The sequence below is a fragment of the Myxocyprinus asiaticus genome, chromosome 27 (assembly GCF_019703515.2).
Source record: "Myxocyprinus asiaticus isolate MX2 ecotype Aquarium Trade chromosome 27, UBuf_Myxa_2, whole genome shotgun sequence".
NCBI lineage: Eukaryota > Metazoa > Chordata > Actinopteri > Cypriniformes > Catostomidae > Myxocyprinus > Myxocyprinus asiaticus.
In genome coordinates this window covers 26,365,236-26,378,926 of record NC_059370.1, presented here as the reverse complement: position 1 = coordinate 26,378,926, position 13,691 = coordinate 26,365,236, and the positions used below count along the sequence as shown (strand labels likewise).

Sequence of the window (13,691 nt, the reverse complement as noted above, 5' to 3'; positions counted from 1 at the left end):
TTAAACAAATCTTCAATGTTAGCTATCTTACATTTCAACCAACATCATGAGGTGCCACCTGGGATGCTTTTTAAACGGTATTGAATGAGTTCCCATAAATGCTGGGTACCCATTGGCTACTTTTCCTTCAATAGCTGGTCCAACTCTTCCACTAACAATGTACCTGTATTTGTATTTTATTTTTAAGAAATGTATATGTATGCAGAATCTATATTTATCTACAAAACTATTTAAATAATGTAAGCATAAGACTTTATGTCAAAAGTGTTTTAGATCATAAAACATAAATTCAGTCAAGAGTTCCCAAAGTTTTGACTGGTAGTGTATGTTCTTGCTATATAGCTGCACGCCACACTTTGTACAATTTAAAGAAGGCACGACAACAAGGCATTTTGTGTACGTTCACAGTGTATGTCACTCACCATATCTGTAGTAGTGTTGTGGAGAGCGTGGCATGATGGGAGACATGCCCTGCCTGCTGTAGGTGGGAGAGTCTATGTACCCTGGACTGGAGGATCGTCTCATCCTCATATCCATACTGTCATACATGTCCTGTCCACAAACGTAGACAACGTCATTACTCACATACTGTACGAAACCCTCAATTGCTTAATGGCCATATAGAAAAAACGATTTATAGAGCAACATGCTTAAAGTAATAGTTCACCAAAAAATGAAATATCTGTCATTATTTACACATCTTCACATTGTTTCAAACTCATATGACTTTCTTTCTTATGTGGAACACAAAAGGAAATGTTTTAATAGATATCCTGGTCCATCTTCTCAAAACAATGGCAGTTGATAGTGACCCAGCCTAAAAAGGACCAAAAAGGATCATAAAAGTTGTCCATGCGACTCATGCGTCATATTCCAAGTGTTCTAAAGACATACAATCAGATTTTGTGCGAAACAACCCAAAATGTAAAAAATATTTCTGTGAAAATCTTGACGTCCATTTCATGTTCATCAGAGAAGCTCATTCACAGTGGCAGTGAACATTTGTTTTTAGCACTTGCAATATGACGCACGAGCTGCATGGACTACTTTTATGATACATTTGGATGCTTTTTTAAGCTGTAAAGTAAGTCACTATCAACTGCCATTGTATTGAGAAGATGGATCAGGATATTCATTACATTTATCCTTTTGTTATCTGCATGAGAAAGAAAGTCATATGAGTTTGGAACGACATGAGGGTGTGTAAATTATGACAGAATTTTCATTTTTGGGTGAACTATTCTTTTTTTTTTACATATTAAATCAATAGTAAACATTTGAGTCAAAACTTCTACCTGAGAGTAAGGGGAGAGTGTGCCTAAGGACTGTGGAAATAAAAAAAGACAGAGTTAGTTTAACAGAAATTCAGAGACAAACCTTCAGTCTCTTTCGCCATGACATCTGATGTGTGAGGACGGAAAGAGAAGCAAGGAGGCCGAGGTGATGGAGCCACTATGTTTAGACCTACCCAACTCCTCTTGTCGCACTGTTAATTTTCTACTCAGCAAGCATGAAGCAACATCACGTAGTCGCTAGCAATTTCCAGAGAGGTTTCTAAAAACACACTAAAGCAAGGTGGCTCAAACAAAAGCACTCATATTCACTAATAAAAATATAGTTTACCCCAAAATGAACATTCTGTCATCTTTAACTCACCCATATGACTTTCTTCCCTGAAACACAAAAGGAGATGTTAGTTAGCATCTTCTTTTTGTGTTCCACAGAAGAAAGTAAGTCATAAAAAAATGAGGGTGAGTAAAAGAAGAAAGAATTTTTATTTTTGAGTGAACTATCCCTTTAATTGTGGGGGAAAACACATACACATGGTGCTTCAGCAAATAAAAGCAATTAGCCAGCCCACGGACATGACACAAATTAGGTACTCAAAGCAAAGTTAACTAAGTTTGGCTGAGACATAAGTGTTTTAAGGTCAGTAGATTCAGGGACAGGGGGAGACATGCTAAAAGTAGACTCAGAGGGGTTCTAGTGGCCCACTGGGGCAGTACCTCCCCATAGCTGAGGTGCTCTAGCCTGTCATCGGAGCAGTATCTGTGACTGGGCTCATAGGCCCAGAGGTCTGGCCTCTGCACCTCATAAATGGCTTTAACCTTAGGCAGCGCGGCCAAGTCTTTGTAATCAAGGATCTCGTTCTCCACTTTCGCCTAAGGAGAGGAATACAGGACAGATACATGCACTCACACATGTCAAATGCAATGAGCAGCACTGCAAATAACAGCAATGATGATAGGCGACAACATCAACAACACAATTAAGTGTGGAAATGAGCCTGCGGCAGAGTTTGTGCACTTACAAAGGCATTATAATGCAAGTGCTGGCACAATACAATTGTGCTCATGAATTAAACTACTAAAACTGTCATACTGGATTGGGAAAGGCTGCTTATGAAATTGTCTTTAAAGTGTTTATAAATACACTTGCCTTTTTCAAAATTTGCAGCCTTTACTTAGGGGTGTAAAGTACTGTTGTAATTGTACTGTATTTCATTACTGTACTTAAAATAAATAGTTAATAGAGAACTAAGTCTAAGTATTATTTGGGGGAATTTGTACTTGTACTATTGAAACTGAATACTTTTACTCAATCACATAACTAAGGGAAAAAATCATACTTTTTATTTCTTATGATTTCATTTAGACATTTAAACTGCAAAGTACATATCTTACTGTTCATCATGACATGAATCTATGCTCTATGAATCTATTCAAAGTAAGCTATTATTGTATTCATGTATTGTTCACATGAATTTTACATAATGCTCATTTAAAACCACCACTAAAATAAAAAAAATAAATTAATTGGCCACAATTATTGCCATTTGTCCTCGAGATGAGACATCTCTTCAACCACCACAACAGTCTTTAAGAGGAATTTGTTGAAGAGGAATTTGACTCGAGTGAAAACACAGTTTGGTGATTAATCTATAAATAACTTGAGAGTTATTGTAATGAGAAAATCTCCTCTGTTTACTAAAAAAGCAATGAAAAAGTTGCCTTTTTCCTTTTAAATACTAGTACAATTAAATTGTTTTTTTAACTTTTTTTTAACTTTCACTAAAGTGTGTTTTGGCAAGACTTCTAAATTAGTAAAATGTGACCCAGTACCCATTCTTTAAGTATTAAGTATAATTTCACAGTACTTCCCACCCCTGCCTTTGTTGTAATGTACAAATTGAATGACTGTTCTGTTTTATTTTACACACAGAGCCTACATTAACCAAACTGAACTTCAAGACTAAGTCAGTGCGTGAACATATTGAAAGGCGGACTCCTTTGACCTATGGCCTCAGGTAGTATTTCAAGATTGTTATTTCAAAGCAGCAGGTAATTGCATTCCCACCACACACAAGTATAGTACAGACATGATGTGTGCTGCAAAACACTTGACCTTCAGCAGGGAAGAGACCTGCAGGAGCGGACAGAACATATGCTTACACTGCGTAATGCATACATTAATCGCACCCAGCACAAAGGTTACATACACCCAACACTTCCACATGAGATGTTAATGATTGCACCATTGCGGAACACATGCAAACAGACATTATGAACACACCAATAGAATCAAGCATGAAAGTGATCCATCTTGCATATCTATAGTGCTTTAATTAACTTAAGCATTGATGTGATATTAACTTCATCTACTATCTAAACATAAATTTGTTAATCAACCCAATCATTAAATGTATCATAATTTAATTTAATCATCCTATATAATATGCTTGAGACCAGCAATTCTGGTGGGATAATGGTGTGGTGGTGTTGCCATCAGGCATCCTAACTAGCTTAACCAGCAAGAATCATCCAGCTTCACCAGAAAGACAATACTGGTTGACCAGCTATGGAGTCAGACCAGCACCAAACCAACACTAACCACCACCTACCTGCCTTGATTTGCATGGAAATACAGAAGCTGGTCTAAACTAGTCATTTCGGCAGGGTTATCTTCAGTAATTTTATCATTTTGTGTCATTTAGCTGGTATTTTCACAACTTCGTCCAGGTAACCAGACAGTGATTGGCTATGTTCGGAATGGAACGCTAGCTTACTACTTGCTGAATACTGCACAGGATACACTGTTTACTGCATACCTTTTTTTTTTTTTAAGTGAACCAGTAAGTGAAACAGTAAGAATTATTCCACAATAAACAAACACAGTTGTATGCTACATTGTTGTCACATGACCTCATCATATTGCACATGAGTGCCATCCAACATCTTGAAAATAAAAATGGTAATTTAGCATTTTTAACTCAATCTTGTGTAAAGATGTCTTAACATTTGTCAGTATGAGCAAATAATGAAATTAAAATTGCAATTGATATCACTTCTATTTTATTTGTCACAATGAGTTTATTGCATTGTGGAACACATTATTTTGGCAAATGTAGTAGGTCGTCTGGGCATTCTATGCATATAGAAAATGTACATATTGTGCACAGTATACAGTACATACAACATACTGCAGAAATAGTAAGAATGGTATGTCAGTATGCTATTCCGAACATAACCATTGACTACTTACACATATGACCCTGCTGGGTGAACTTATGCTGGAGCCTGGTGGAGAGATTGAGGTTTCTGATGTGCGCCTGAGCTGATAAAATAAAATAAAGAAGAGGAAAAAAAATCAACAAACAAAGCAGAGCCTCAGAGTGAGATCTGAAGGCCTATTGAAATTCAGTCTACAAAACAAAAAAAGAAATAAAAAAAGACTCACTCTTAGTTTCCTCTCTGCGCGTGCCACTTGTTTACACACAGGATGCCACACCTCTGAACCTGAGAGATACATTCAAACAAAGAGAAGAAGAACTTGTAAAGTTACTGCATGCACACCATACAACATATACAGTGGCCTCCAAACAGTATTTGGACACTTTTGGACACTTAAGTCACACCCAAAAAGGTATGAATATCATTGCATTAGATAACAAAATACCAAAGTGTTATCTGCATACAAATAATGCTGCATTAAAATAAGATGTTTTCTCAGAACCAACTTTTTTTTTCTCAGAGACATTTTTGCATTTACTTAACCTCGTGCGACCCCGCATCATCATGCACGTACATTGTGTTTGGTCTTCACTATTCGCTACACATAATTTACTTTCTTTTAAAACGACTGATCTCAGTTCAGGACATTCTGGGCTGTCATTAAATGGTTAAACTTTCGACACACAGGGACATGTGACAAAACAAGATGACGCCGATCTCAGTAGAGTTTGTCTTTGGGAGAATTGGCAACAAAAATACACCTGGTAGGAAACAGCATGAAGTTTTTACATTGAAATATATTTGTATCAAAAGAGTAGTCTCTAGTTTCATCAAAAATGCTATTTTGAAAATGTCAGTGATTTATCGCGAAACAGCACACTTTTAAACACAATGACCTCATGTGAGGACAATGAGCCTTAAATACTTTAGAAGTCTTATATCCACTGGCAATATCACCATTGAGAATCAATAGGTTCATCCAAAAGCTGGAAAATTAGAGGCTGTATACAGAGTTAGGATGAGAAGAAGGGAAGAGAGCAAGGGAGCATCCTATAGCTTTCCTGTGCAGCCAAGTGCACTCAATACAAACGTTCGGTCAAAAGTTCAGTTTCAGGCTGCAAATGATGGCTGCACCACTCAACATGGTTGGCATACATGGCACAATGGTAATCAGTACTTAGATTCCGAATTTATAATGCTACATTTTATTTTAACATGGTTGGCAGTGATTGGATGATGCTGGCCATTACTTGAATCAGAACTGATTATTCTAATTTCTGATTGGTAGTGTTTCAGCACTGGCTATCATATTTTTGTTTGACAGTGCAAAGAGAGAACACTGAGATTTTGTTGTCTATGTAGAAAAAACGTAGTAACATAAAAGTCAAATTAAGTCAAATCATTTATATTTGTGTAGTTTTTTATTTGCGCTTTTCCCAATACACATTGTTCTCAAAACCATGAATAACCACCATTCCTTTGTTATAATTTGTTAAATAAAAAGCTGACTTTCTATAGCTTTGTAATATTTAATAAATTCACAACTTTAGGCCCACTGTCCCCATATGAGGACATACATTTTTAGGAAAATTATTTGCTCTTCAATATATTGTGTGTGTGTGTGTGTGTGTGATTTTTATTAGGTGCTACTAGTTACAAATCAAAAAGGCAAATGAAAAATGCACACAGCAGTCACACTCGGGTCTCAGGAGGTTAAACCAACAAGGTGTCAAGATGATTGTAACAGGGTCAGTTCCCCTTAAGTTCACACAGGTGCCTCAACATAGTTAGCCACATTCACTATGGACATGCTGTACTAATATGGGTTCCTGTAGCTCAACTGGTAGCGCATGGCCCTAGCAACACCAATATCATGGGTTTGATTCCAAGGGAACACACAAATTGATTAAATGTATACCCTGAATGCACTGTAAGTCATTTTGGATAAAAGCGTCTTCCAAATGCGTAAAAGTAATATTCAACAACCAGAAAATGTCCAAATACATTTTGGGGCCACTGTGTAAGTCAAAGGCTTATTCAAGACACCTTAAGAAGACAAGTCATGATTCACTGTTGTTTTACCTTGTGTTTAGCCTCTGTCTTCTGTTTTCCCTGGACTACATTCCCCATAATTCACTGCCCTCATCACTGCCAGCTGTTCCCAATTGTTCTCACCTGTTTTTCATTACCTCATTAATCCTTGTGCATATAATGCCCTGATGTCTGTTCAGACTTTGTCAGTTGTTGTGTTTTTCCTCAGTTCATGTTCTGGTTGCTGTAATGTTTGTTTTGTTTCCCAGTTCCTGGTCTTGCCCTGTTCCAGTGTTTATGTATTTGATTTATTTGTTATTAAAGTTAAGCTGCATCTAGATCCTGCTCTAGTGACTTCCTTCAGATGTTACAACATGATTTAAGAAATGAAAATAATGATTTTCAAGGTGTTTTGGTATCTTAGGACTGCCTGCCAATGAATTGCCACTCTTCTGACATCTTGGGTGAGTTTAAGGTTTAGAATCAGATTGATAACTCAAGCTAGACAATGCATTTATTGTAATCACTCTAGAAGAATAAAAAGCCAGATAACATTCATTCAACTGTGTTTTTTTTATTTAGAAGAAATTGATTTTTCTTGAAGGAATATTCAGGGTTCAATAAGTTAATCTCAATAGACAGCATTTGTGGCATACCTGTAGTTAATGTTGATTACCACAAAAATTACTTTTGATTTTTTTCTTTAAAAATAAAAGCAAAAATCTGTGTTACAGATAGTAACGCACTTACAATGGAAGTGAATGAGGCCAATCCGTTATCGTTAAAATATTGTTTCAAAAGTATAGCCACAAGACATAAACAATCTGCATGCAAACATGATTTGTGTGTGATAAAATCACTTATTAAACTTTGCTGTGTAAAGTTACATCCAGTTTGACAACTTTGTTGCCATTAAGACGTAGCACTAAACCCTAAAACGACCATAAAAAAATGACAATTTAAACAACTTTATAGCTCAAATAATACAAGTTTTAACAAGAATTAATAGAGGCACTTTTATAAAATAAGCTTCACATTTCTGCCTTTAAACCTTCCAAAAACTGGCCCCGTTCACTTTTATTGTAAGCCTCACTGTAACTTTTTTAAGTAAAGGAGGGATGTTGAAATAATTAATTGTGGTAATAACTTTATGCCGCAAATGCTGTCGATTGAGCTTGACTTGTATTGTAATATTCCTTTAATCCCAAGATCATTTTCTCTTTCTCTTTCTCTTGTTCTGTTTCTTTATCTCTCTTTGCATGATAATTATGTTGAAGGCTGACGACTGGCTCTGCTGACTCTTAAATGCATTTACCTCGAGGCATGTTCGCTAGTCTATAACACTTACATTATTGTCTTACATCAGAATGTGAAATAGAACAGGCAAACAAGCAGAAAGACCTGTTATGCATTCTAATGTCCACCAGCCTCTGGCTCTGAAAGTCATATGAGTGATCACACATTTTATGAGGGGAAATCCACTAAATGGGACATTAAACCAGAGTCAGATGAGCCTTTGTTTGTGACTCTTAGAGTCCTTCTTTAAATGTTCCACTAAAGGCTTTATCTCCCACATGAATCTTGAATATTGTCCATGATGTTCTAGAAATGGAGCTAATCAGCTAATCATGAAGGAATGTCATGGAATACTCTAAAAGAGCTCCTTTATTAGCCAAGTCCTGTAGAAGGCTGAACAAGGCCAAACCCAAAGAAAAGAAAAATCCAAATAAGTTTGCTTTAACTAATTTTCTTTTTTCAAGATCAAATAAATATCAAAAGTCTACTGCTTAGATTTTTCCCCCTAGAAAAAGACCCTTGTAATTTCACAAGGGTATCAAGATATTCAGAAGAGATATCAACAATGTCACAATCTGAGAACAGATTTTCAAAAATACCTGCAAGTCTGCAATAAAAACTCAGATATTTCAATACAAACTCAAATATTTCTCATGAAATTCTCCCATGACCAAATTACCTAGGCTATGCTATAAATCTAAATGTCATAGCTCTATACTAGATTGTACATCATTAAATGTCTGTTTGTTTTTTCCTCCTAAAGAATTTGATGAGATGTATTTAAGACAAGCTTGATACTTAAATGAAACATACAGTAACAGAGAACTCCATCAAAGTGTGTAATTTTTGCACCACTAGTGTCACTAAACGCAACTGCAAAAATACTGACTTTTCAAACAGGTTTTCCAAACAATTCTCCCATATGCCATTGGTCAGAAAACTAGATGATTCTACTAGTCACACCCAAACTCATGACATTAGTTTAGCCAATGTTGCTATGTCAGGCTTGTCAGGATGCTCAAATAAACAGAGCAATGTTTTGATAGTGCCAGAGAGACACAGTATTTACACTTTTCAGGGGAGATAACCTACAAATGGTTTACTTACAGTTGTCTCTGCATTTTAAGCCAGGATAGGACAAAGTATTTTAACATTAAAAAATGTACATTCTTGACCTTTATATATAGCATAAATGAGAACTCCAATAAGTCTTCTGAGCAATATTTTTTTTTCCTCTGGAAAGGAAACAAGTTAGGTCATAAAAGGTCTGTATTTTATATTTATTCAGTAAAGTGCGCTGTATGTTCTTCTCTCGCTGGTTCAGATACCATAACTCTGAGACTCTTTGTCCTGATCTCATTGTATCCACTCTAAGGAAGGTCTGACCTGTTCAACCTCTCCTCACCTGTGAGGTACATCTCCTCTCCCTCTGTAAACATCATCTGACACCGGGAACAACGAGCACATGTTGGGTGATAGTGCTTTCCTCCGGCCTAGATGAAGAGAGAGAGATAGTGAGAGAAAGAAAGAGAGAGAGAGAGTGTGAGAGTGAGTGAGTGAGAGAGAGAGAGAGATGGGAAAAGACAAACAGAATTAAATGAAAAAGGGATACTTGAGGGATTTTATAACAACATGAACAAGCACATAAGTGTTCCACCTGTGAAACCCATTATCATGAGCGTAATAAATGCAATAAACATATCGCTCGTCTCAACAGTGTTCTCCCTATTAACCAACTGAGCACTTCATCTTTATTGCCATTTAAATCTGCTCAGGTCTCATTTGAGCTCTACAGACTTGTTTGATGACTCTCTTGCTCACAGTGTGCACATTTAAAGATTACAGAGATAATTCACTGCCAAGAATCAGTAATTGTGGGAAGCGTTTCAGTGGGTAAGATAAAAGAATATGAGCCTGTTGATAAAATTTGGAAGAATGAACACAACTCTAGAAAAATTAAATTGTTTATTTAGTCCTCTAATACAGAGAACAGACAAATCAGATGGAAAGAAACAGAGAAATGCCACAAAGTGTGGTGACAGACTCAACATTGGCTAAACCAATGGCATGAGTTTGGGGTGGGCATTTAGGTTTGATCGACCAATGGAAGACAGGGGGTGTGTTTGGGAAACCAGTTTGAAAACAGTAATTATTTTAGCAATTTGTGATAATAATTACACATTTCCCCTTTAATATGTATTTATAATATAATAATATATATTATGTGATAATTTCTTATCCAAAATATATTTCTTATATACAGGTGCATCTCAATAAATTAGAATGTCGTGGAAAAGTTCATTTATTTCAGTAATTCAACTCAAATTGTGAAACTTGTGTATTAAATAAATTCAATGCACACAGACTGAAGTAGTTTAAGTCTTTGGTTCTTTTAATTGTGATTATTTTGGCTCACATTTAACAAAAACCCACCAATTCACTATCTCAAAAAATTAGAATATGGTGACATGCCAATCAGCTAATCAACTCAAAACACCTGCAAAGGTTTCCTGAGCCTTCAAAATGGTCTCTCAGTTTGGTTCACTAGGCTACACAATCATGGGGAAGACTGCTGATCTGACAGTTGTCCAGAAGACAATCATTGACACCCTTCACAAGGAGGGTAAGCCACAAACATTCATTACCAAAGAAGCTGGCTGTTCACAGAGTGCTGTATCCAAGCATGTTAACAGAAAGTTGAGTGGAAGGAAAAAGTGTGGAAGAAAAAGATGCACAACCAACCGAGAGAACCGCAGCCTTATGAGGATTGTCAAGCAAATTCAATTCAAGAATTTGGGTGAACTTCACAAGGAATGGACTGAGGCTGGGGTCAAGGCATCAAGAGCCACCACACACAGACGTGTCAAGGAATTTGGCTACAGTTGTCGTATTCCTCTTGTTAAGCCACTCCTGAACCACAGACAACGTCAGAGGTGTCTTACCTGGGCTGAGGAGAAGAAGAACTGGACTGTTGCCCAGTGGTCCAAAGTCCTCTTTTCAGAGGAGAGCAAGTTTTGTATTTCATTTGGAAACCAAGGTCCTAGAGTCTGGAGGAAGGGTGGAGAAGCTCATAGCCCAAGTTGCTTGAAGTCCAGTGTTAAGTTTCCACAGTCTGTGATGATTTGGGGTGCAATGTCATTTGCTGGTGTTGGTCCATTGTGTTTTTTGAAAACCAAAGTCACTGCACCCATTTACCAAGAAATTTTGGAGCACTTCATGCTTCCTTCTGCTGACCAGCTTTTTAAAGATGCTGATTTCATTTTGCAGCAGGATTTGGCACCTGCCCACACTGCCAAAAGCACCAAAAGTTGGTTAAATGACCATGGTGTTGGTGTGCTTGACTGGCCAGCAAACTCACCAGACCTGAACCCCATAGAGAATCTATGGGGTATTGTCAAGAGGAAAATGAGAAACAAGAGACCAAAAAATGCAGATGAGCTGAAGGCCACTGTCAAAGAAACCTGGGCTTCCATACCACCTCAGCAGTGCCACAAACTGATCACCTCCATGCCACGCCAAATTGAGGCAGTAATTAAAGCAAAATGAGCCCCTACCAAGTATTGAGTACATATACAGTAAATTAACATACTTCCCAGAAGGCCAACAATTCACTAAAAATGTTTTTTTTTATTGGTCTTATGATGTATTCTAATTTTTTGAGATAGTGAATTGGTGGGTTTTTGTTAAATGTGAGCCAAAATCATCACAATTAAAAGAACCAAAGACTTAAACTACTTCAGTCTGTGTGCACTGAATTTATTTAATACACAAGTTTCACAATTTGAGTTGAATTACTGAAATAAATGAACTTTTCCACGACATTCTAATTTATTGAGATGCACCTGTATATTACAAATTTCAGTTGTAAAAATCCATCAAATCGATATTTCAAGTCTTTCAGGTGTAGAAGTGTTTAATTGTTCCTCCAGTTTGTTCCTCCAAAAATTACAGCAAAATTTGGAAGGTGTTTTATGAATTGTAATAAAATAAGTATTTCTACGATGCATCATTAAGTAAAAACATTTAATGGAATGATTGAATTATCGTCAGAGCAAATATTTACACAGAAGACTAAAGATTACTTGTTTGTTAACATAATTTGTTCATTTGCTTGTTTTTATACAATCTTGTGTACAAGATGCACCCTCAAGTCAAGCTAACCAGCTAAATGCAGACAAACCTTACAAAAACAGCACTGTTTCCACTTGAACAGCAGCAAAACAGACAACCTGCACGGTTCACATGATGTACTTGATCTTAAGCTCTCCACATACATATTTCAGCTAAAAGCATCTATTTACACCAGAAAGATTTGCTATTTAAAGGCAAAGAATGCAAATATAACTGAAGATCTGCTCAGACTATGTATTTTCTAAATGGGATGTACTGAAAAGAAGGCACAAAAGCACAGAGCTGGTGGCAAGAGAAGGCCAGTCTCCCTGGGGACTGAGTGCAAAATCAAACAGGCAGGATAAAGATAAATCAGCCTGTGTCCCACTAGCTATAAATAACCTGACTTGTGCTCTCGCTAGAACACAGAGCACTTCACACCAGCCACTCAGACTGGGATATGAGCAAACACACAGACGAAAATGAGTGAGTGTGTGTGTGTGTATTAGCATTAAGCTTCATCAGCTTTGAAACTCTCAGCTGGCAAATTATCTACTTTCTTATTTGTATGTAAACTACCTCATCATGTTCCTCCTCCCCTGCAACCGTCACATAACACACATTCTCTCTCCTTCACTGTCTATCTCTTTCACTTCCTGCTCCATTTCCCTGTTCAGTGGTGTCACAGAAAACAGCAAGGCAACAAAAGAAAGGGTGCCAGGGGTGAAGGGCCAAAGAATCATTTGTGTTTATAAAGCATCATTAGCAGTGAATAATTTGTGTCAATCTCCAAATTGTTGAGGTTTTTTTAAAGCAAGAGAGGCACAAATCCCATGGTCTTTGTAGTGAGAGCTTTTATAAATGTTACATAAACTATTGTCTATTGTCTAACTATTGTCTGGTTTGATTCAAATTAAAAAAATATTTAACATCACTGAATCAACCTGAATACATTAGGTTACACCAATGAAACTTTTTATTTTAAGGGTTGAACGGTTTTCAGGTAGAAATAGCTCTTAAAGTAACAACTGCAGGTTACCACTTTTTACAGTGTACTTCCTTCCAATTCAATTGTATATTCTCTCAATGTGCTCTCCTCTACTAATCTCTCCTAGGTGTAATCTTTGCAGTCTGATAATCATAAATGGTAAAAGTGTGCTGAGAGAGAGAGCATGTACTATTAAAAAGAGAGCCTTAAACTGTGGCTTTATTCCCTATCTCTGTGGGCAACTTGATCTTTTTATATCGTACGCTTCCTGCCTGGCCTGATTGATGGATCAATTCGGGATTTTTTTCAGGTATTACTTCACTCAATCGCTGTTTATTCAGTCGATTTCTGTGTGTGGTAATGCATACTCAATGCCTTCTAAAGATGAGCTGCTTATTGCAAAGAATTACAATATGTGGGTACATATTAGTAGTCAGTCAATTGTTTAGGTCCAGTGACCTGGATCTGCAATGGAGTCTGTGGACAGGTATTAAAACAATATATAATATATATCATCTAGCTTTTATTTATTGAGGGTCCCTGGGTTAGATGAGAGTCTGGGTGGGTTTGTAAAGTTCAATGTTGGACACTGGTCCTGTGCCAAGATGAAAGACTTATACACTCACCTCCAGCACTCGTCCACTGATGTATATGTCACAAGCTTCACACTTTATCCCAAACTGGGAGTGGTAGTCTGACTCGCAGTAAGGAATGCCATCTCTGAATGCAAAATAAAACACATGAATGAACAGCTT

General features: G+C 36.9%; 1 protein-coding gene across 2 annotated transcripts in view; it reads right to left on the bottom strand.

The window, feature by feature from the left end:
* LOC127418022 (actin-binding LIM protein 3-like) overlaps nucleotides 1-13,691 on the bottom strand; it is a 113,511-nt gene that overhangs the window by 29,935 nt on the left and 69,885 nt on the right. Inside the window, exons 6-12 of one of the 2 annotated variants that reach the window (XM_051658334.1) lie at nucleotides 13,563-13,656; nucleotides 9,244-9,331; nucleotides 4,738-4,796; nucleotides 4,543-4,614; nucleotides 2,007-2,162; nucleotides 1,296-1,325; nucleotides 423-552 (exon numbers count right to left, since the gene is read on the bottom strand). In XM_051658334.1, the coding sequence (XP_051514294.1) occupies nucleotides 423-552; nucleotides 1,296-1,325; nucleotides 2,007-2,162; nucleotides 4,543-4,614; nucleotides 4,738-4,796; nucleotides 9,244-9,331; nucleotides 13,563-13,656 (629 nt within the window). The remainder of the gene's footprint in view (nucleotides 1-422; nucleotides 553-1,295; nucleotides 1,326-2,006; nucleotides 2,163-4,542; nucleotides 4,615-4,737; nucleotides 4,797-9,243; nucleotides 9,332-13,562; nucleotides 13,657-13,691) is intronic. The other variant, XR_007893356.1, reaches the window with a different exon arrangement.